This window comes from Hyla sarda, chromosome 1 (genome assembly GCF_029499605.1).
Source record: "Hyla sarda isolate aHylSar1 chromosome 1, aHylSar1.hap1, whole genome shotgun sequence".
Taxonomy (NCBI): domain Eukaryota; kingdom Metazoa; phylum Chordata; class Amphibia; order Anura; family Hylidae; genus Hyla; species Hyla sarda.
This window is the reverse complement of record NC_079189.1, coordinates 604,847,881-604,872,438: the sequence shown is the minus strand read 5'-3', so window position 1 is coordinate 604,872,438 and position 24,558 is coordinate 604,847,881. Positions and strand designations below refer to the sequence as shown.

The following is a 24,558-nucleotide window of genomic DNA, read 5'->3' as shown; positions in this document are numbered from 1 at the left end:
TTATAGCTCCCATAGGGGACTATAACACTGCACATACTGATCTTTTACATTGATCTTTGTCATCTGAGTCCGCAGTATAGAAAGGGAGCCCTTGGTCCTTAACAGAAGAATGGGGCTAAGATTTTTGGTGCTAGATCAGCCATTTAAACGGCATCTGCAGCCTCCCGGAACGCAGTGCTTTTTTCAAATTCTGTTTCTGGAGTTGGTGAACTCTATCTTTGAGTGCCCTTCTGTGGTTTCATAACCCTTTTTTCTAGCTCGTTCTACCTTCTAGCTGGTAGTGCCTTCTTCTGGGGATTTTTTTTCCCCGTTTCCTCTAGCGATGTTGTTTACTGCTATAGCATGGAGGAGAGGGAGCCTTCCGGCAGGAAGGTGGTTGCTAAATGGAAGCACCTGTCCTGGCATGAGTTTCAGTCAGGTGCCTCTTGATGGCCCTTACCAATTCTCAAGATGCCCAGACTGTAGATCAAAGGCTCAGTCCCACCAAGAACCATCAATGCAAGGCATGTATGTCTGGGTCAATGATTATGTCCAAGCCAATGTATCTGCTATCGGTGCAAGTATTGAGGATCTGAAGAAGTCCCCTGCTCACAAGAAGCCTAGACTTGTGTGGCACCCAATTTGGGGGGTTACTGTGTGCAGGGTGTTTGGATGTAACCGTGACGCCAGTGCTCCATTAACTTACACATTCCGAGGATAGGACAGCTTCTCCTGGGCCAGGCGCGGGTTAATACACTGATGCCAGGTTACGGATAACTCTCTTTACTGAGGCAGGAGAAGATGTTACAATCCTCACAGCACAGATTAAAGTAGAGGAGATGCAGAGTGACCCTTGGGAGCCCTGTAGACTTGCTGTGACTTGTATTTTACACCCACTTGACTTTATTTGTTGCAGGCTTGGGACTTAAGACTTAATGCTGAGGCCTCCCACGCTGACTAGGGTTCTGATAGTGTCCAATTAACACTACACCACCAGGGTATGAACTATCACTGTGTGGCCCATCGATTCACCGGGTATTATGCTCACAATTAGGAATTTCTCACTCCTCCTGGACAGGGAACACAACCGCAGAATGGTGTAGTCGCTTGCTTTGAGATTTACTTTAGGCTTCCCTTGAATCACCTGACACTCCTGCTGTCTCTTCTCCACACTGCAGCTCACACTATGCTCTGCACTGAACACTTAGACTCAGACTGGGCTAAGACTAGATAACTCCTCCCCCCCTGCACTATATATGGCCTAGCTAAGGAGCCTCCCATTGGGCAATCAGGGTCACATGGGTACTCTGCATCATACCTCCTAAAAAATATCCTTAACATTTCTTAAAGGTACAGAGCAAAACAATATAAATTAAAAGTCAAAGATTAAAATGAATATCAAGACATCACCTGAGCAGCAGGGCCCAGCGCAGGCATCTGAAGCAATGTTTACCTGACAGGATGCACTCCGGTACTGGGATACCACACTTACATCTTCAGCTAGGGCTATGGAAGTGTCCAGCGGATCAGAAAGTTGGGCCCTTGAGTCAGATTCCTCCCCCTCAGATGAGGAACGTTCTACTTTTTCCCAAAGAAAAGAAAAGTCCATCAGGTCTTAGAGACTGCAATGTTGATGGTGATGAAGCTTTAGGTTCTGCCTCTAAAGCCCTCCAGGCCTTTAAAGCAGACGATACCCTCTTTTCCATAATAAAGACAGAGTGGAAGAAACCGGAAGGGTCCAGTTTTAACCAGAAGGTTCAAATCCATGTTTCTCATCAGAGAGGACCAACTATGATCTTGGTGCCCTGTCCCAAAAGTAGACGTGGCCATCTCAAAACTGCAGATGATGGTTCCAGCCTGCAGGACACCATATACAGGAGAGCCGACTGCGCCTTTAGACATGGCTATTAGGCGGCACCGGCTTATGCCTCAGTCACAGTCTCTTCTAAAGTTGAGAATTTTCTAAGATTTCAACTGCCACAAGTTCAGTCAGACTTAGACCAGGGGGTCTTGTGGGATTATAGCCTCAATCCGTTAAAAAAATTAATTTTTTGGGGATACTGCTCCTTAGTAGCTTCAGCTGGCTGCAAAGTTAAAGGGGTACTCCGCCCCTAGATATCTTATCCCCTAGTCAAAGGGGATAAGATGTCTAATCACGGGGGTCCCACCTCTGGGGACCCCCGCGATCTCCCTGCTGCACCCAGCATTCATTTAGAGCGTCGGGTACATTGCCGGAGGCTCGTGACCTCACGGCCATGCCCTGCTCGTGACGTCATGGCTACGCCCCTAAATGCAAGTCTATGGGAGGGGGCATGACGACCATCACGCCCCTCCCATAAACATGCATTGAGGGGGCATGCTCGTGACGTCACAGGCGGGGTGTGGCCGTGAAGTCACGAGCCTCCCCCCCGCATCGCTAGTCATCCCGCACGGAGCGAAGTTCGCTCCGTGCACCGGATGTCTGGGGTGCCGCAGCCGAAATCGCATGGGTCCCCAGCGGCGGGACCCTGCGATCAGACATCTTATCCCTTATCCTTTAGGGGCAGAGTACCCTTTTAATTGCCTTGACTTCTGCAGGTCGGTGGCCTTTATGGCTAAAGCCTTGGAATGGAGATAATTCTTCCAAGTACAATCTGTGCAGCTTACCCTTTGGACCAGGCAGGCTTTTCTGGTACATAGCTTAACCACATCATGGGATGACTGTCGGAAAAGACAAAGCTTCGGTGATTCCCTTCTGACCAAAGAGAGCTTGGTTCACCCAACTCATGCAGATAAGTCAGGGTCATTATTAGAGGCTTTTCCCAAAGCAAGTACTGGTGTCAGGGGACATTCAGATCTGCTCAGACTTTCCAATGTTCAACCTCACAGCCTGGAGGTTGATCAGTTCCTTCCACAATTAGAAAGTCTTTCAGGGGAATGTCTTGAGGACTTTGTCGCACTCATGGGCTTATTCTACCCAAAGATCCTATTCCAGAATTTAGAAGATTTTCTTTGTGTGGTTTCATTGACGTCAGTACCCCGCAGGAAGCCGCGGCCGGCACACCCCCTCCATGTATCTCTATGGGGTACAACATGGAGGGGCCCCAGCGCTCATACCCCCTGCGATCTATAATTTACCCCTATCCTTGGATAGGGGATAAGTTATTTTTCACCAGACTACTTCTTTAAGGGGTTATCTACTACCCCCTTTGACCCTCTTGAGGAGGTTGATATTCTTGACTTGAAAAATCACCTTTCTACTAGCAATTACTTCCACAAAGAGAATCGGGGAGCTGCAAGCATTTTCTGCATTTGAACCATACACTAAGTTCCCTATAAATCATGTTCTGTAAAAGTTTCTACCACCTTTCCTACCCGAAGGTTCTATTCTTTATTAATGTAAACCAAGTATTCTGTTTTTATTTCGCACTATAGTATACAGTGGTCCTTCAACATACGATGGTAATTCGTTCCAAATGAGCCATCGTTTGTCGAATCCATCGTATGTTGAGGGATTCGTGCAATGTAAAGTATAGGAAGCTGTACTCGCCTGTCCCCGCCGCTCGAGATGGTGTCCCCGCCACTCCCAATGGTGATCCCGGGCCTCCGTTGGGCTCTCCGCTGTCTTCTCCGGTCCTCCGCTGTCTTCTCCGGTCCTCTTCTGTCTTCTGCAAGGCCTATTGGATGACGTGCGCAGCAGCGTATTGACGTCATCGGAGAGGGCCGAGAAGACACCGGAAGACCAGCGCTGGACCCGGAGGGCACCCTGGAGCATCGTGGAGGGGTAAGTAATACTTACCGCACCACACGGGGAACATTAAGCTGCTATCCGGCAGCAGCTTAAGCATTTGGCGCTGCCCGATAGCACATAATGCGATGGCCCCGACATAAAAAAGCATTGTATGTCGATGCTGACATCGACATGCGATGGCCTCTGAGAGGCCATCGTATGTTGATTTCATCATATGTCGGGGCCATCGTAGGTCGGGGGGTCACTGTAGATGCTAGAATTTCTAAGTATGCTTCTTACGGGTGGACGATTTTATCCTTCGCCATGCATGAGAACCCTCCCATGGGGCCTCCTTCTTGCTAAACTCCCATCTGTGCTGCTGTAGGATGTAAGGGAATCATTACTTTCTGATGATAATTTGTTTTCCCTTAGTCCTAACAGCAGAACACAAATACTGTATCCCTCTGTAGCTAGTTTGAGTTTTTCCTATTGTTTGCTACTCAGTGGCCTAAGGGTGATCTCCCTCTTTATAGGGAGTGGGGGAGGAGTGTTTTCTGAGTATACTTATTTATGTCATTAAAGGGATTATCCAGGAATAGAAAAATAGAGCTCATATATTTCAAAAACCACTCCATGTCTGTCTCCAGATTGGTAGTGGTTCTGCAGTTCAGTTCTATTGAAGTGAATGGAGCCAAGTTGTAATATCAGGCACAACCTGAAGACAGACAGGGAGTTGTTTTTGGAAGAAATCAGCTCTGTTTTTCTATTCCTGGATAACCCCTTTAAACTTCCATCAGTCCTACTAGTTCGCAGGAGATGAAGGGACAATGGGAAAACAAATTATTGTTAGAATTTGACAAATATTAGAAAGTAGAAGAAGAACAAAAATCCCCCTGACAGGGGTTAAATGTCAACCTTTCCTCCTGTGTCTGCTGCGACAAATCCTCCACAGATCATCACAGATTTATAAATATAACAAGTGGGACGGAATCATCCAGAATCATTGTGGAGAAAATGTCTCCTCAGATATTTCCCCATATTATCTCCAGGAAATGGGGTGCAAGTGTTCACAATTATCGCAAGCCCTTCTCCGAAAGGAGAGAGACCCCCAATCAACCAAACCCTTTGCCTCCGGGCCAAAGGGCACCTGCAAAGTTCCAGGTACAATGTTCCCTTTCGCCGTAGCTACTCAGGGACCTAGGCATTAGCCAGGTTGCCGCCAAGGAACCAGTAAAACAGATGTGTTACCGTGCCGAAACAGTGACACCCGGGGCATAGCAGGGAGGTGAGGAACCTATTGGCTACACACACCTCCCCTACACCGGCAGGAGGGACACCCAGACGGGCACCGCACCCTTATCAATCCTAGTGAACATAAAAAGAACACAAACCTGAGCACAGTGACAAAGCATAAAGAATAAATAAGTGGATGTGCACAGTGTAATACGGCCCAGACATCCGTCTGGATCTATAAAAATTCCCCGATCCTGGCCGGAAGGCCGGGATACGAAGGGCGAGTGCCCAGAAGAGTGAGAGATAAAGTGCCTGCTATGTGCCATCTTTCCAGTGGGGTCACCACTCCCAGGGCACTTTTGCACCTCGGCTCTTACTCTACCCGAACCTAAGAGATCCAGAGGGTGCAGGTCACTTCAGGGTCTCCTGACAGGCCATACGGCGGACCCTGGTACACCTGCACCACTCTGTGTGGTTCCCCATCCTGCCTTGGTGGTGCCTACCATACTACCAACTAACAGGAAAGATACTACACTTCATCATAGCCAAAAGGCTGAGAAGCGAATGGATTTATTTCTCCATAGAATCTGGTGAGATTCATAATCATCTCCTCTTTTTCCCTTTAGGTTTCTCCAACCCAGGATCCTCTGCTGATATCTTCTATAAGAGAAGTTTCCTGATCAACCATGGAGAGAGACAGGAACAAGATGGCCGACGGGATCATAAACCTCACCCTAAAGATACTCTTCCGGCTTACTGGAGAGGTGAGGGATTCTGGGAGTGATGTCACATGACCTCATTCTTATCTATGTAATAACAGATGGATATGACTGGAGAGGTGAGGGATTCTGGGAGTGATGTCACATGACCTCATTCTTATCTATGTAATAACAGATGGATATGACAGGAGAGGTGAGGGATTCTGGGAGTGATGTCACATGACCTCATTCTTATCTATGTAATTACAGATTATATGACTGGAGAGGTGAGGGATTCTGGGAATGTATGTAGTGATATTAATGTGTCTCTCCATACACAGGATTACACAGTAGTGAAGAAGTCCTCTAGTGGGCGCTGTCGGGCCCCTGTGTGTGAAGAATGGGGAAGAACCCGGAGCCCAATCCCGGGGCCCCCACCTCACCCCCTGATACATGAGGAAATGGATGAACAGAAGATCCTAGAACTGATCAACAAGATGATGGAGCTGCTGACTGGAGAGGTGACCCTGCTGGGAATGCTGGGACATTATACAGTAATGGAGGGGTCTGGTGATGACTAGAGAGGTGACACTGCTGGGAATGCTGGGACATTATACAGTAATGGAGGGGTCTGGTGATGACTGGAGAGGTGACACTGCTGGGAATGCTGGGATATTATACAGTAATGGAGGGGTCTGGTGATGACGGGAGAGGTGACACTGCTGGGACATTATACAGTAATGGAGGGGTCTGGTGATGACTGGAGAGGTGACACTGCTGGGACATTATACAGTAATGGAGGGGTCTGGTGATGACTGGAGAGGTGACACTGCTGGGACATTATACAGTAATGGAGGGGTCTGGTGATGACTGGAGAGGTGACACTGCTGGGACATTATACAGTAATGGAGGGGTCTGGTGATGACTGGAGAGGTGACACTGCTGGGACATTATACAGTAATGGAGGGGTCTGGTGATGACTGGAGAGGTGACACTGCTGGGACATTATACAGTAATGGAGGGGTCTGGTGATGACTGGAGAGGTGACACTGCTGGGACATTATACAGTAATGGAGGGGTCTGGTGGTGACTGGAGAGGTGACCCTGCTGGGAATGCTGGGACATTATACAGTAATGGAGGGGTCTGGTGATGACTGGAGAGGTGACACTGCTGGGAATGCTGGGACATTATACAGTAATGGAGGGGTCTGGTGATGACTGGAGAGGTGACCCTGCTGGGACATTATGCAGTAATGGGGGGGTCTGGTGATGACTGGAGAGGTGACACTGCTGGGAATGCTGGGATATTATACAGTAATGGAGGGGTCTGGTGATGACTGGAGAGGTGACACTGCTGGGAATGCTGGGACATTATACAGTAATGGAGGAGTCTGGTGATGACTGGAGAGGTGACACTGCTGGGAATGCTGGGACATTATACAGTAATGGAGGGGTCTGGTGATGACTGGAGAGGTGACACTGCTGGGACATTATACAGTAATGGAGGGGTCTGGTGATGACTGGAGAGGTGACACTGCTGGGAATGCTGGGACATTATACAGTAATGGAGGGGTCTGGTGATGACTGGAGAGGTGACCCTGCTGGGACATTATACAGTAATGGAGGGGTCTGGTGATGACTGGAGAGGTGACACTGCTGCGACATTATACAGTAATGGAGGGGTCTGGTGATGACTGGAGAGGTGACACTGCTGCGACATTATACAGTAATGGAGGGGTCTGGTGATGACTGGAGAGGTGACACTGCTGGGAATGCTGGGACATTATACAGTAATGGAGGGGTCTGGTGATGACTGGAGAGGTGACCCTGCTGGGACATTATACAGTAATGGAGGGGTCTGGTGATGACTGGAGAGGTGACCCTGCTGGGACATTATACAGTAATGGAGGGGTCTGGTGATGACTGGAGAGGTGACCCTGCTGGGACATTATACAGTAATGGAGGGGTCTGGTGATGACTGGAGAGGTGACACTGCTGGGAATGCTGGGACATTATACAGTAATGGAGGGGTCTGGTGATGACTGGAGAGGTGACCCTGCTGGGAATGCTGGGACATTATACAGTAATGGAGGGGTCTGGTGATGACTGGAGAGGTGACACTGCTGGGACATTATATAATAATGGAGGGGTCTGGTGATGACTGGAGAGGTGACACTGCAGGGAATGCTGGGACATTATACAGTAATGGAGGGGTCTGGTGATGACTGGAGAGGTGACACTGCTGGGAATGCTGGGACATTATACAGTAATGGAGGGGTCTGGTGATGACTGGAGAGGTGACACTGCTGGGAATGCTGGGACATTACACAGTAATGGAGGGGTCTGGTGATGACTGGAGAGGTGACACTGCTGGGACATTATACAGTAATGGAGGGGTCTGGTGATGACTGGAGAGGTGACCCTGCTGGGACATTATACAGTAATGGAGGGGTCTGGTGATGACTGGAGAGGTGACACTGCTGGGAATGCTGGGACATTATACAGTAATGGAGGGGTCTGGTGATGACTGGAGAGGTGACACTGCTGGGAATGCTGGGACATTATACAGTAATGGAGGGGTCTGGTGATGACTGGAGAGGTGACACTGCTGGGAATGCTGGGACATTATACAGTAATGGAGGAGTCTGGTGATGACTGGAGAGGTGACACTGCTGGGAATGCTGGGACATTATACAGTAATGGAGGGGTCTGGTGATGACTGGAGAGGTGACACTGCTGGGAATGCTGGGACATTATACAGTAATGGAGGGGTCTGGTGATGACTGGAGAGGTGACACTGCTGGGAATGCTGGGACATTATACAGTAATGGAGGGGTCTGGTGATGACTGGAGAGGTGACCCTGCTGGGAATGCTGGGACATTATACAGTAACACCACTGGAGGGGTCGGGGTGATGACTGTATCATTGTGTGTCAGGTTCCTATAAGGTGTCAGGACGTGGCGGTCTATTTCTCCATGGAGGAGTGGGAGTATGTAGAAGGACACAAGGATCAGTACAAGGATCAGGTGATGATGGAGGATCAGCAGCCCCTCACATCAGCAGGTAAGAAGAGACATATATATGGATATCACTGTCATCACCTAGTAACATAGAAATCTATCCAGCAGGTGATGTATTCATTCCCTGTGTGTTCCCTACAGATGGAGTCATGGATAGATATTCACCCGAGAGGTGTCCCCGTTCTCTTTATTCCCAGGACTGTCCAGAAAGTCTAATTAATATTAAGGTTAAAGAGGAATCGGAAGAGGAGACGGATTTCATGTTCGATCAGTGTAAGGAGGGGGAGACTTTCATTGTTTGTGACATAAAAGTCTGCTTTGTGAATTCCCGTAGATCCTCCACCCATCATCTGATCATCACATGTAAATAATCTGTATTCATTCCCTGTGTGTTCCCTACAGATAGAGTAATGGATAGATATCCACCCGAGAGGTGTCCCCGCCCTCTGTATTCCCCGGACTGTCCAGAGGGAAATGTCCCAAAGAAGCATCAGGTAGCTGAGGCTGATCCTATCCCACATCTCTATAGGGGGGTCCTGCAGTCATAGATGTGGGGGTAGATTTTGGGGGTCTCTGTTGCTCCTCCTGTCTGCTGTATTGTAGTGAATTGTTCTATATGTCACATCAGGGGGGAGATCTGACTAATAATAAAGTGGAGGATGAAGAAGAGAGGATGAGGGGCCATCACCCGTGTATGAGGGAAGTGAAGGAGGAAATTCCAGGAGGTGTTACCCCAGGTATGTAATAATTCCAGGAGGTGTTACCCCAGGTATGTAATAATTCCAGGAGGTGTTACCCCAGGTATGTAAGAATTCCAGGAGGTGTTACCCCAGGTATGTAATAATTCCAGGAGGTGTTACCCCAGGTATGTAATAATTCCAGGAGGTGTTACCCCAGATATGTAATAATTCCAGGAGGTGTTACCCCCGGTATGTAATAATTCCAGGAGGTGTTACCCCAGGTATGTAATAATTCCAGGAGGTGTTACCCCAGGTATGTAAGAATTCCGTTACCCCAGGTATGTAAGAATTCCAGGAGGTGTTACCCCAGGTATGTAAGAATTCCAGGAGGTGTTACCCCAGGTATGTAAGAATTTCAGGAGGTGTTACCCCAGGTATGTAATAATTCCAGGAGGTGTTACCCCAGGTATGTAATAATTCCAGGAGGTGTTACCCCAGGTATGTAATAATGGATTTACAGAGGGAATTCAGAGGTTTCTTCAGGGGAGGCTCCTCCTTAGAGATACATTACATTAACCCTTCAGCCCCCAGTGATCCCCTGTGTTATGTATAGTCAGGACCTGAGGGAGGTGACTGCACATAGAGATCCTCTCCAAGATCATCTATGGATCCGGTCCTGCTCCAGGTAAAACACTAGGTCCAGCATCAGGATTTGGGCTCACCAGCTGCACTAACCTACCGGATCCACAATGGATGGTGATATGGTCCCCTGTGACACTTGTCTTCTGTCCTTGACACTGTAAATCTCCGGCCTAACAAAGGCCCCAGGACATATAGAAGGACATTTATCATCGTTGCTTTGGTAAGAGAGTTCTGTAGGCATTTTTCTTGCTTTAGTTTTGCTTATGTGTGACATATTTATCATACTATCACAGGGGGTTGATAAATTTGGCTCACATAAGGAAAAAACAATAAATCACTTTAGAACATGCAGTTGGGGAAAGTCCATTACTAATCCGGGGCTTAGCGTTAGCCCCAAAACCGGTTAATAATTGGGGGGTTAGCGATAGCTATTTTGGGGCTAACACTAAGCCCCAGCTTAGTAATGGACTCAGTCTATAAGACAGCTTTCATTACTAAGCCTGTAAAGTAAATAAACATTTTTTTTAAAACACAACACGTTTAAAAAAAAATTATTTTAAACAACACTCCCCCACAAGCCCTCGTTAACCATTTTATTAACATTCAACAAAAAAAAAGATGGTCGTCGTACTAGTCCATCGAATCCCAAGTAGTCCACAGGATACACGGATCTGAAATTAGAAGAAAAAAAACACAGAAAATAGGTTAGTACATTTATTGTCATCTGCTCGCACATCTCCTGCCACCCGCGCCACACCACCACAACTCCCAGCATGCCCTTGCCGTAAGGACATGCTGGGAGTTGTAGTCGTGCGGCTTGTGCAGGAGATGCGCGGGCGGGTGACAAGGAGGCCAGGGAAGCGGGCGGCTTGTGCTCTGCTCCCTGCCTTCCCAGCAGGGAAAATTAAGTTACGGCACTGTAACTTCACATTTCCCTCTGGCACTGTAACTTCACATTTCCCTCTGGCACTGTAACGTCACATTTCCCTCTGGCACTGTAACGTCACATTTCCCTCTGGCACTGTAACTTCACATTTCCCTCTGGCACTGTAACTTCACATTTCCCTCTGGCACTGTAACTTCACATTTCCCTCTGGCACTGTAACTTCACATTTCCCTCTGGCACTGTAACTTCACATTTCCCTCTGGCACTGTAACTTCACATTTCCCTCTGGCACTGTAACTTCACATTTCCCTCTGGCACTGTAACTTCACATTTCCCTCTGGCACTGTAACTTCACATTTCCCTCTGGCACTGTAACTTCACATTTCCCTCTGGCACTGTAACTTCACATTTCCCTCTGGCACTGTAACTTCACATTTCCCTCTGGCACTGTAACTTCACAATTCCCTCTGGCACTGTAACTTCACATTTCCCTCTGGCACTGTAACTTCACATTTCCCTCTGGCACTGTAACTTCACATTTCCCTCTGGCACTGTAACTTCACATTTCCCTCTGGCACTGTAACTTCACATTTCCCTCTGGCACTGTAACTTCACATTTCCCTCTGGCACTGTAACTTCACATTTCCCTCTGGCACTGTAACTTCACATTTCCCTCTGGCAGCTGTGATTGGCCAGGAGGTCTGGACCAATCACAGGCCTGCCCGGGAAATATGAAATTACAGTGCTGTAATTTCATATTCCTGCTGGCCGGCTCCACTCCCCAGTCACCCGATGCATCTATCACCTGGCCGCTAGCTGTTGTAACTATAACTCCCAGCATGTCTTCACTGTAAGGGCATGCTGGGAGTTATAGTCCTGTAATAGCTAACGGGTGAGATAGATGTGAGTGGGTGCCGGGGAGCGGAGCTGCAGGCCGTCACCCCCCCCCCCCCCTCCCATAGACGTGAATGGAGGGGGCAAGGGGTCACTTCCCCAGTCCCGGAAACCCGGAGGTTTCCGAAACTGGAGACGCAGCCCCGCATAGAATGTGGGTGCTGCAGGGAGATTGAGGGGGGTCCCAGCAACGGGCCCCCCCGCGATCAGACATCTTATCCCCTATCCATTGGATAGGGGATAAGATGTTTTTGCCCGGAATACCCCTTTAAACAATTCATTCATGAGATGAGCAAGTGTGGACAACAGTGCCCTGTAGAGGTGAGGAGTGGGGCAGGTAGGTAACCATGCAGCTACGTAAGCCATAGAGCATCATTTACCATTCCTTCACAGATGGAGCTGCGGAGAAATGCCAGAGTCCAGGAATGACTACCTGAGCTGTGTAAGAAAATGATGGAGAAGATTCCATTAGATTGTTGGGTGCAGCTCACTCAACCTTCCTATAACTTAGGTAACTGTGTAAAAACTCCTATACCCAGGGAGATAAAAGCAAAACAAAACAAACCAGGTCACAGTCCTCAAGGCTATATGAGTTTATTTAACGTAAAAAAATATATATATATATATACATAATAAAATGATAAAAAACATAACTTAAAATTTTAAACCATAAATGGTTTGAAAAACACACCAATAAAAGTTAAAGACTAAACGGTATATATTTTAAATATATACTTATATGTTGGACCCTGTGTCAGAATGTGCCAGTAATCCGTATTGAAGTATTTATAGTGATAATCTTTTTGTATAATGAAGAGTTCTCTTAACCCCTCAAGGACATGAGACGTAAATGTACGGGGCTGCTAAGAAGTACTTAGCGCACAGCACCGTACATTTACGGCGCAGCTTTCCTGGATCACCGTGTCTACGGACGCGGTGATCGGAACGGGATGACTGCTGATATCTATCGGCAGCCATCCCAGCATATCGCCCAGAGTGTCCTGAGACCTCTCCATATGAGGGACCACTGCAAATCGCCAGTCCATTCAGACCGGCGATTGGTGACCCAGTGACCCTAAAAAAAGGGGTTAATGGGGCTGTTCGAGACAGCCCCATTCACCCTTACCCATAGGAGTGAGGTGGCACGGGTGCCGCCTCACAATCATGTGATTGATCAGTCGGAACGACCGACCAATCACGACCCTGCTGGGCGGTGATTGGGATGGCGATTGGAGCGGAGATCGGTGCTGGCGGGGGTTTCTTACCTGCCCTGGTCCGGCGGGGGTCCCCTCTGGTGCTGTGGCGATGACAGGAGCAGCAGGATTGGTGGCAGCAGCGGCAGCATTCCCGGCGGCAGGATACAGCAGGAGGTGAGGTTTGTTTACCTCCTGCTGTTGCTTAGCAACAACTCTCAGCATGCAAAGCCAAAGGGCATGCTGGTAGTTGTAGTTTTGCAACAACTGGAGTTCCAACTACAACTACCAGGATGCCCTTAGGTAGTCTATGCATGCTGGGGATTGTAGTTATGAAACAGCTGGAGGCACATTTTTTCTATGAAAAAGTGTGCATCCAGCTGTTGCATGACTACAACTCCCAACATGCACAGACTACCAAAGGGCATGCTGGGAGTTGTAGCAGTGTGCCTCGAGCTGTTGTAAAACTACAACTCTCAGCATGCTCTTCGGCTGTCAATGCATGCTGATGGTTGCAGTTTTGTAACATCTGGAGACACATTGTTTGTGAAACAGAGTTTGTATCTTAACTCAGTGAATCGCAACCAGTGTGCCTCCAGCTGTTGCAAAAATACAACTCCCAGCATGCACTGAGAGACTCCCAGCATGCACTGAGAGAGTTTTGTAACAGCTGGAGGCACACTGGTTGCGAAACACTGAGTTAAGTAACAAACTCTTAGTGTTTTGCAACCAATGTGTCTCCAGCTGTTGCACCCCCCCCCCCCCCCCCCCCATGTGAATGTGAAGGGGAAATTCACACTGGAGGGTTTACAGCAAGTTTTCTGCTGCAAGTTTGAGATGCGGCAAATTTTCCGCCGCAGCTCAAACTCCCAGCAAGAAACTCACTGTAAACCCTCCCGTGTGAATGTATCCTAAAAACACTACACTACACTACACAAAATAAAAAGTAAAACGCTACATATACACATGCCCCTACACAGTCACCCCCATAATTAAAAAAAAAAACTTCAGCGGTTCTGACATAAACGCAAAACAATAAATACCCACACGTGACCCCATTTTGGAAACTACACCCCTCACGTAATGTAACAAGGGTTATAGTGAGCATTTACACCCCACAGGTGTTTGACAAATTTTCGTTAAAGTTGGATGTGAAAATGAAAAAAAAAAAAAAAATTTCACTAAAATGCTGGTGCTACCCTAAATATTTAACTTTCACAAGGGAGAATAGGAAAAAAAAGCCCCCCAAAATTTGTAGCCCCATTTCTTCTGAGTAAGAACATACCCCATATGTGGATGTAAAGTGCTCTGCGGGCGAACTACAATGTTTAGAAGAGAAGGAGAACCATTGGGCTTTTGGAGAGAGAATGTGTCCGAAATTGAAAGCCATGTGTCTTTACAAAGCCCCCATAGTGCCAGAACAATGGACCCTCCCACACACATGTGACCCATTTTGGAAACTACACTCCTCGCGTAATGTAATAAGGCGTGCAGTGAGCATTTACGCCCCACAGGTGTCTGACAGATTTTTGGAACAGTGGTCCGTGAAAATGAAATATTTCATTTTTCATCTGCACAGCCCACTGTTCCAAAGATCTGTCAAATGCCAGTGGGGTGTACATGATCATTGCACCCCTTATTAAATTCTGTGAGGGGTGTAGTTTCCAAAATGGGGTCACATGTGGGGGGGGGGTCCACTGTTCTGGCACCATGGGGGCTTTGTAAACGCACATGGCCCCCGACTTCTATTCCAACCAAATTCTCTCACCAAGTGCTCCTTCTCTTCTGAGCATTGTAGTTTGCCCGCAGAGCACTTTATATCCACATATGGGTTATTTCCATACTCAGAAGAAATGGGGTTATAAATTTTGTAAAATGAAAAATTTGGGGTAACACCAGCATTTTAGTGAAAAAATCAAATTTTTCATTTTCACGTCCAACTTTAGCGGAAATTTTTCAAACACCTGGGGGGTGTTAAGGCTCACTGTACCCCTTGTTACGTTCCTTTAGTGGTGTAGTTTCCAAAATAGTATGCCATGTGTTATTTATTTATTTTTGCTGTACTGGCACCATAGGGGCTTCCTAAATGCGAAATGCCCCAAAAACCATTTCAGAAAACTCACTCTCCAAAATCCCACTGTCGCTCCTTCCCTTCTGAGCCCTCTACTGCGCCCGCCGAACACTTGACATACACATATGAGGTACCGTATTTATCGGGGTATACCACGCACCGGCCTATAACACGCACCCTCATTTTACCAAGGATATTTGGGTAAAAAAAGTTTTTTACCCAAATATCCATGGTAAAATGAGGGTGCGTGTGTGCGCGTGTATACCCCGATATACCCCCAGGAAAGGCAGGGGAAGAGAGGCCGTTGCTGCCCGCTTCTCTCCCCCTGCCTTTCCTGGGGTCTAGAGCCCTGCTGCCGGCCCTTCTCTCCCCCTAGCTATCGGCGCCGCTGCCCGTTCTGTCCCCCTGACTATCGGTGCCCCATTGCCGGTGCCGATTAGCCAGGGGGAGAGAAGCGGCACCGACAGCCAGGGGGAGAGAAGGGGCAGCGGCACCCATTGCCGGCGCCGCTGCCCCGTTGCCTCCCCCATCCCCGGTGGCATAATTACCTGGGTCGGGTCGGCGCTGCTGCAGGCCTCCGGCGTGCGTCCCCTGCGTCGTTGCTATGCGCTGCACGGCGCGGCGCATGACGTCAGTGCGCCGCGCCGTGCATAGCAACGACGCAGGGGACGCACGCCGGAGGCCTGCAGCAGCGTGGACCCGACCCAGGTAATTATGTCACCGGGGATGGGGGGAGGCAACGGGGCAGCGGCGCCGGCAATGGGTGCCGCTGCCCCTTCTCTCCCCCTGGCTGTCGGCGCCGCTTCTCTCCCCCTGGCTATCGGCGCCGGCAGTGGGGCGCCGGCACCAATAGTCAGGGGGACAGAACGGGCAGCGGCGCCGATAGCTAGGGGGAGAGAAGGGCCGTCAGCAGGGCTCTAGACCCCAGGAAAGGCAGAGGGAGAGAAGCGGGCAGCGACGGCCTCTCCCCCTGCCTTTCCTGGGGGTGTATCGGCATATAACACGCACATAGACTTTAGGCTAAAAATTTTAGCCTAAAAAGTGCGTGTTATACGCCGATAAATACGGTATGTGCTTACTCGAGAGAAATTGGGTTACAAATTTTAGGAAGATTTCTCTCCTTTTACCCCTTGTAAAAATTCAAAAACTAGGTTTACAAGAACATGCGAGTGTAAAAAATGAAGATCACTGTATCCCTTGTTACGTGCCTTGAGGGGTGTAGTTTCAAAAAATGGTATGCCATGTGTTTTTTTTTTTTGCTGTTCTGGCACCATAGGGGCTTCCTAAATGCGACATGCCCCCCATAACCAGTTCAGCAAAATTTGCTTTCCAAAAGCCAAATGTGACTTCTTCTCTTCTGAGCATTGTAGCTCGCCTGCAGAGCACTTGACGTCCACACATGGGGTATTTCCATACTCAGAAGAGATAAGGGTTACACATTTTGGGTGGCATTTTCTCCTATTACCCCTTGCAAAAATGTAAAATTTGGGGGAAAACCAGCATTTTTGTGAAAAAAAAAAAAAATATATATATATATATATATCATTTACACATCTGACTTTAACGAAAAGTGGCCAAACACCTGTGGGGTGTTAAGGTTTACTGGACCCCTATTATGTTCTTTGAGGGGTGTAGTTTCCAAAATAGTATGCCATGTTGTTTTTTTTTTATTTTTGCTGTTCTGGCACCATAGGGGCTTCCTTACTCTCCAAAATCCCATTGTCGCTCCTTCCCTTCTGAGCCCTCTAGTACACCCACAGAGCACCTTACATCCACATATGAGGTATTTCCTTTCTCAAGAGAAATTGGGTTACAAATTTTGGGGGGCCTTTTTTCCTTTTACCCCTTGTAAAATTTCAAAAACTGGGTCTACAAGAACATGCGAGTGTAAAAAATGAAGATTTTGAATTTTCTCCTTCACTTTGCTGCTATTCCTATGAAACACCTAAAGGGTTAACACACTTTCTGAATGTCATTTTGAATACTTTGGGGGGTGCAGTTTTTATAATGGGGTCATTTATGGGGTATTTCTAATATGAAGACCCCTCAAATCCACTTCAAAACTGAACTGGTCCCTGAAAAATTCCGATTTAGAAAATTTTGTGAAAAATTGGAAAATTGCTGCTGAACTTTGAAGCCCTCTGGTGTCTTCCAAAAGTAAAAACATGTCAACTTTATGATGCAAACATAAAGTAAACATATTGCATATGTGAATCAATATATAATTTATTTGGAATATTCATTTTCCTTACAAGCAGAGAGTTTCAAAGATAGAAAAATGCTAAATGTTCATGAAACTTTGGGATTTTTCACCAAGAAAGGATGCAAGTAACGGAGAAAACGTACCACTGTGTTTAAGTAGAATATGTCATAAAAAAAACAATCTCGGAATCAGAATAATCGGTAAAAGCATCCCAGAGTTATTAGTCCATAAAGTGACAGTGGTCAGATGTGCTAAAAAGTTCTCAGTGCTTAAGGTGAAAAAGGGCTCAGTCCTTAAGGGGTTAAAATACTTCAAACAAAACGTGAGTTAACACCTCTTATCTTCTCCGTTGTATGGAGTAAATAATGGCTGCTGGGGACCACAAGTAGGGCCGACTGATCAGCGTTCAGAGTCCTCTGTGGGCACCATCTCCGTATGTGGCAGGTTGGCTCACCCTCTCTGGCACGAGTGGGGTTGTTTTTTGCCTCCACAGGGTTTCAGTATATTCTCCAGAGCCAACACACTACCTTGGTATATTCCCTGTTAAGTATCCTGCCTGATATGCATGCCTCCTGTGGTCCCTTTTGGCTGCTTGATATTTTTTGTTATCCTTCTCTCCCCTTGCCTACATCTCCCAGCAATCATTGCAGTTCTGCTGAGCCAGCCAGGTCACTCTCTGAGAGCAGCCCCCACCGTCCTGCTCTGAGCAGCAGAGAGAGGTTTATTGGCTGAGGCTGCACACACCTCCCAGTTCTCAGCACTAAAGAGAGCATGACTCAGTAGTGCAGGGCAGAAACCACATGGTCTGTGGGTCTCAGGAGGGTGGGGGCTGCTCTTAGAGAGGGATTTGGACAGAGAAAGAGTGGATGGCTGGATGATGTCATTCCCTCACTTCATGCATGTAGGTGACAAGGATGCTAAACTGCTCTAAATAGATAATGAATGATATTTTAACGAATAGGTTAATGAGAGGAAAAAGGATGGGCTATGGGTTTAGTTCCCCGGAGTATCCCTTTAAAGGGGTACTCCGCCCCTAGACATCTAATCCCCTATCCAAAGGATAGGGGATAAGATGTCAGATCGCCGGGGTCCCGCTACTGCAGCACCCCGCTATCATTACTGCACAGAGTGAGTTCGCTCTGCACGTAATGACGGGCAATACAGGGGCCGGAGCATCGTTACGTCATGGTTCCGCCCCTCGTGATGTCACGGCACGCCCCCGTCAATACAAGTCTATGGGAGGGGGCGTGGCGGTCGTCACGCCCCCTGCCATAGACTTGCATTAAGGGGACGGGCCGTGATGTCATGAGGGGCGGGGCCATGACGTCACGCTGCTCCGACCCCTGTATCGCCCGTCATTACGCACAGAGCGAACTCGCTCTGTGCTGTAATGATAGCGCAGTGCCGCAGCGGCGATCCCCGGGGTCCCCAGCAGCGGGACCGCGGCAATCTAACATCTTATCCCCTATCCTTTGGGTAGGGGATAAGATGCCAGGGGCGGAGTACCCCTTTAAGGCTGGAACTACACATGCAGGTTTTGTGGCAGTTTTAAAGTAGATTTAAGACTGTTATATCCCTTCTCTTTTGTATCCACTTCTATTGTTAATGCTGTAGGAAAGAAAAAAGAGAAAGGTGCGCTCCTATTGTAGAAAATCCAAAAAAGGCACGTTTACACAGTACGTTGGTTGGTACACTGCTTGCGTAGTTTTGACAGATTGGTGTTTTATCCCATCCGTCCCTGGCCCTTCTGCCAGTAAAGCTCCTTCTATGGGTCCCGAGTTCTCAACATTTTTCTCTTTTATGGAAAAGAACCTCTGGAGAGTAACCTAATAATAGACTATATTTATATGCAGAATTGCTAAAATATTTCTCTAAAATGAGTTTTATCCTTGGCAGATGACTGTACCGGGAGATCAGAGGAGAATCTTATATCTTCATATTATAAAGCAGATGATGATATCACACAAGATACATATGAAGAACATTCCATTATCCCAGATACACCCTCAGCCCTTCACAGCCAAGATCTCTCATCTCATCCTGTTATACCCGTCCTGTCTACTGATCCATCACAGGCTGTTATGCAAAATAAAAGCCACAGATGGGGTTTTGGACACCAAAAAAATCATACAGGGGAGAAGCTATTTTCATGTTCAGAATGTGGGAAATGTTTTACTGGTAAAGCAAGTCTTATTGGAGATCAAAGAACCCACACTTGGGTAAAGCCATATTCTTGTTCAAATTGGGGGAAATGTTTTACTCATTCATCACTTATTATTGAACATCAAATTACTCACATAGAAGAGAAGCAATTTCCATGCCCTGAATGTGGAAAATGTTTTACTAAAAATTCACTTCTAGTTAAACATCAGAGAATTCACACAGGGGAGAAACCATTTTCATGTCCAGAATGTGGGAAATGTTTTACTCTAAAATCAGGTCTTGTCAAACATCAGAGAATTCACACAGGGGAGAAGCCATTTTTATGCCCAGAATGTGGGAAATGTTTTACTAAAAAATCGACTCTTGTTGAACATCAAAAAACTCACACAGGAGATAAGCCATTTCCATGTCTAGAATGTGGGAAATCTTTTACTAAAAAATCAACTCTTGTTGAACATCAAAGAACTCACACAGGAGAAAAGCCATTTCCATGTCTAGAATGTGGGAAATGTTTTACAAAAAAATCAACTCTTGTTGATCATCAAAAAACTCATACGGGGGAGAGGCCATTTTCATGCTCAGAATGTGGGAAATGTTTTAGTCAAAAATCTAATCTTGTTTTACATCAAAGAACTCACACAGGAGATAAGCCATTTCCATGTCTAGAATGTGGGAAATGTTTTACTAAAACATCTAATCTTGTTTTACATCAAAAAACTCACAGAGAGGAGAAGCCATTTTAATATGCAATATGTAAGGAAAGGGAGAGGGGATAAGATGTTTGATTTCGGGGGCTGGGTGCTGCTTCAGTCTTGGAAACGCTGGATTTCGGGGACTGGAGACGTCACACCATGCCCTCTCCATTCATGACTTATCCCCTATCCATTTATTAAGGATGTATAAAGAAGGCTGAGAGCACAGTACACAGTACTGTGCCTCTTCATTGGTGGTTCAGGAGATGCATCACCTTCTTGCAACACGATGGTGGGAAGCCATGAGAAGGGTCCCTTACCTGCCTCATCGGCGTCTGATCGCCGAATGACTGCTCCGTGCCTGAGATCCAGGCAGGAGCAGTCAAGTGGCGATAACACTTATCAGTGCTATGCTATGGCATAGCAGTGATCAGTGTAGGAAATCAGTGTGTGCAATGTTATAGTCCCCTATGTGGGCTATAACATTGCAAAAAAAAAAAAAGTTAATAATGATCATTTAACCCCTTCCCTAATAAAAGTTTGAATCACCCCCCTTTTCCCATTTTTATTTATTTATTTTTTTAAAAGTTTAAATAAAAATAAACATATATGGTATCGCTGCATGCCTAAATGTCCGAACTATAAAAAAAAATATTTTGTTAATTAAGCCGCACAGGGTTAAAGGGGTTATCCAGGAATCAAAAGACAGAGCTAATTTCTTTCAAAACCCATTCCCTGTCTGTCTCCAGGTTGGGTGTAGTTCTGCAGCTCAGTTCCATTGAAGTGAATGGAAGCAAGTTGTAATACCACACACAGCCTGGAGACAGGTGGGGAGCAGTTTTTGAAAGATCTGTTTTTCGATTCCTGGTTAACCCCTTTAAGTCCTTGTTTTATCTATCGACTGCATTATTACATGGTATTTGTGCCTACACTTTGGTTTGTTCTATTGCAGTGATGATATAAATGTCACCGATTGTATGTTTATATTGTCTCTAGTATCTTGTTGCTGTGCAGCATTTGTTGTTTGTGTAAGGTTTATATCACGGCCAAGATGCACCTTTCTATGTGTGTGTATGATGGCCGCTTTTAAATATTTTTATATAGTATATGGCCAAATAAAGAAGAATTATTAGAGTAATCCTATCCTAAGTATAGGGGATAAATTTCAGATCATGGGGGTCCGACCACTGGGGCCCCCCGCGATCTCCTGTACGGGGCCCCGGCAGGTGTTGACCACCCCATGAAGCGACAGCTGACACGCCCCCTCAATCTAACTATGGCAGAGCCGGAGTGCTGCCTTCGGCAATCTCCGGCTCTACCATAGAGTTGTATTGAGGGGGCGTGTCAGCCGCCGCTTCGTGTGGTGGTCACCACGCGCTGACTAGCGAGCCAGGGCCCTGTACAGAGAGATTGCGGGGGCCCCAGCGGTTGGACCCCCTGCGATCTCAAACTTATCCTCTATCCTTAGGATAGGGGATAATTTTTCACCACTTGACTACCCCTTTAAAGGGGTACTCCGGTGAAAACCTTTTTTCTTTTAAATCAACTGGTGGCAGAAAGTTAAACATATTTGTAAATTACTTCTATTAAAAAATCTTAATCCTTCCAGTACTTATTAGCTGCTGAATGCTACAGAGGAAATTCCTTTCTTTTTGGAACACTGATGACATCACGAGCACAGTGCTCTCTGCTGACATCTCTGTCCATTTTAGCAACCATGCATAGCAGATGCATGCTAAGGGCAGCATGGTGGCTCAGTGGTTAGCACTGCTGCCTTGCTGGGGACTTGGGTTCAAATCCCACTAAGGACAACAATAAATAAAGTGTTATTATTATTATAATAACGTCAGCAGAGAGAACTGTGCTCGTGATGTCATCAGAGAGCATTCCAAAAAGAAAAGAATTTCCTCTGTAGTATTCAGCAGCTAATAAGTACAGGAAGGATTAAGATTTTTTAATAGAAGTAATTTACAAATATGTTTAACTTTCTGCCACCAGTTGATTTAAAAGAAAAAAGGTTTTCACTGGAGTACCCCTTTAAGATATGAGTATAGATCAAGACAGTAATAAAGCATTACCAGAAGTTAAATCAGAAGTCAGCAACTATATCACAATATAACAACAGCTATATACAGATATTATACATATAAAAGATATATCACTCTGGAAGAGAACTTCATGATATCAAAATTTCTCCGCCCCCTTCGAACCAACTACACCAAACCCCTGGGCCGTAGACTGGCATAAAAAATATCCCTCTTGTTCCTACCCCTAAAATATAACACTTATTGGACTCTTTTATTATACCCTAAAGAACAATATAAAACCCATACTGTGAAAGAGTATCTGTAATGTAACACATGAGATACAGGGTTCACGCCCTGTTGTCAGATATGACAGATATGTTTTAACCTCACATAGAGGTGCAGTACCGCTCACCTATTGACAACAGGGCGTGAACCCTGTATCTCATATGTGTTACATTACAGATTGGTTTTATATTGTTCTTTAGGGTATGATTACTTAAAAAAAAAAAAAAAAAAAATTCAATAAAAGTAAATTTTTAGGGGTGTTTTACCCCGGGCTATGGCCCAGGTTTTTTTTTTTTTTTTCTAGATTGAAGTTCCTTTACCCTATTGGGTAATGTTGTTTTTTTTGTAACCAACTACACATCACATGACTCTGGGTAAAACCTCTTATTAACCCCTTAAGGACTGAGCCCTTTTTCACCTTAAGGACTCGGACGTTTTTTGCACATCTGACCACTGTCACTTTAAACATTAATAACTCTGGAATGCTTTTAGTTATCATTCTGATTCCGAGATTGTTTTTTCGTGACATATTCTACTTTATGGTAGTGGTAAATTTTTGTGGTAACTTGCATCCTTTCTTGGTGAAAAATCCCCAAATTTGATGAAAAAATTGAAAATTTTTCATTTTTCTAACTTTGAAGCTCTCTGCTTGTAAGGAAAATGGATATTCAAAATACATTTTTTTGGGGTTCACATATACAATATGTCCACTTTATGTTTGCATCATAAAAGTGACGAGTTTTTACTTTTGGAAGACACCAGAGGGCTTCAAAGTTCAGCAGCAATTTTCCAATTTTTCACAACATTTTCACACTCGATATTTTTCAGGGACCAGTTCAGTTTTGAAGTGGATTTGAAGGGTCTTCATATTAGAAATACCCCACAAATGACCCCATTATAAAAACTATACCCCCCAAAGTATTCAAAATGACATTCAGTCAGCGTTTTAACCCTTTAGGTGTTTCACAGGAATAGCAGCAAAGTGAAGGAGAAAATTCACAATCTTCATTTTTTTACACTCGTATGTTCTTGTAGACCCAATTTTTGAATTTTTGCAAGGGGTAAAAAGGAGAAAATTTTTACTAGTATTTGTAGTCCAATTTCTCTCGAGTAAGCACATACCTCATATGTCTATGTAAAGTGTTCGGCGGGCGCAGTAGAGGGCTCAGAAGGGAAGGAGCGACAAGGGGATTTTGGAGAGAACATTTTTCTGAAATGGTTTTTGGGGGGCCTTTCGGAAGCCCCTAGGGTGCCAAAACAGCAAAAAAAAAAAAAAACATGGCATAACATTTTGGAAACTAGACCCCTTGAGGAACGTAACAAGGAATTAAGTGAGCTTTAATACCCCACAGGTGTTTCATGACATTTGCAAATGTTAAAAAAAATTACCTAAAATGCTTGTTTTCCCAAAAATGTTACATTTTTAAAAAGGATAATAGCAGAAAATACCCCCCAAAATTTGAAGCCCAATTTCTCCCGATTCAGAAAACACCCCATATGGGGGTGAAAAGTGCTCTGCTGGCGCACTACGGGTCTCAGAAGAGAAGGAGTCACATTTTGGCTTTTTGGAAGCAAATTTTGCTCTGGGGGCATGCCGCATTTAGGAAGCCCCTATGGTGCCAGGACAGCAAAAAAAAAAACACATGACATCACATTTTGGAAACTAGACCCATTAGGGAACGTAACAAGGTGTAAAGTGTACCTTAATACCCCACAGGGGTTTCACGACTTTGGCATATGTAAAAAATAAATAAATAAATTTTACCGAAAATGCTTGGTTTCCCAAAAATTTTACATTTTTACAAAGGGTTAAAGCAGAAATTACCCCCCAAAATTTGAAGCCCAATTTCTCCCGATTCAGAAAACGCCCCATATGGGTGTGAGAAGTGCTTTGCTGGTGCACTACAGGTCTCAGAAGAGAAGGAGTCACATTTTGGCTGTTTGGAAGCAAATTTTGCTTTGGGGGCATGCCGCATTTAGGAAGCCCCTATGGTGCCAGGACAGCAAAAAAAAAAAACACATGACATCACATTTTGGAAACTAGACCCATTGGGGAACGTAACAAGGTGTAAAGTGTACCTTAATACCCCACAGGGGTTTAACGACTTTGGCATACGTAAAAAATAAATAAAAAAATGTTACCGAAAATGCTTGGTTTCCCAAAAATTTTACATTTTTACAA

General features: G+C 45.9%; 3 protein-coding genes across 7 annotated transcripts in view; 2 read left to right on the top strand and 1 right to left on the bottom strand.

Annotated features, from left to right (window-relative positions):
- The window catches only part of LOC130296555 (oocyte zinc finger protein XlCOF6-like), a 121,419-nt gene that overhangs the window by 72,143 nt on the left and 24,718 nt on the right, over positions 1 to 24,558 (bottom strand). The window lies entirely within an intron of this gene.
- LOC130295939 (zinc finger protein 160-like) overlaps positions 4,829 to 24,558 on the top strand; it is a 115,581-nt gene continuing 95,851 nt past the window's right edge. The window contains exons 1-5 of the mRNA XM_056547326.1: positions 4,829 to 4,849; positions 5,548 to 5,685; positions 5,961 to 6,140; positions 8,557 to 8,683; positions 8,782 to 8,913. The gene's annotated coding sequence lies outside the window, so the exon portion shown is untranslated. The remainder of the gene's footprint in view (positions 4,850 to 5,547; positions 5,686 to 5,960; positions 6,141 to 8,556; positions 8,684 to 8,781; positions 8,914 to 24,558) is intronic.
- Positions 8,931 to 20,608, top strand: LOC130297260 (gastrula zinc finger protein XlCGF17.1-like). 5 transcript variants are annotated; one of them, XM_056549540.1, is made up of 4 exons: positions 9,263 to 9,377; positions 9,938 to 10,005; positions 12,136 to 12,253; positions 19,106 to 20,608. In XM_056549540.1, the coding sequence occupies exons 3-4, from the start codon at positions 12,193 to 12,195 to the stop codon at positions 20,113 to 20,115; spliced, it is 1,071 nt and encodes a 356-aa protein (XP_056405515.1). In that variant the 5' UTR covers positions 9,263 to 9,377; positions 9,938 to 10,005; positions 12,136 to 12,192; the 3' UTR covers positions 20,116 to 20,608. The 5 variants fall into 5 exon arrangements, with proteins under 5 accessions (XP_056405505.1, XP_056405515.1, XP_056405522.1 ...); XM_056549547.1 differs by lacking the exon at positions 9,938 to 10,005; XM_056549557.1 differs by lacking the exon at positions 9,263 to 9,377 and having other exon boundaries at positions 9,694 to 10,005.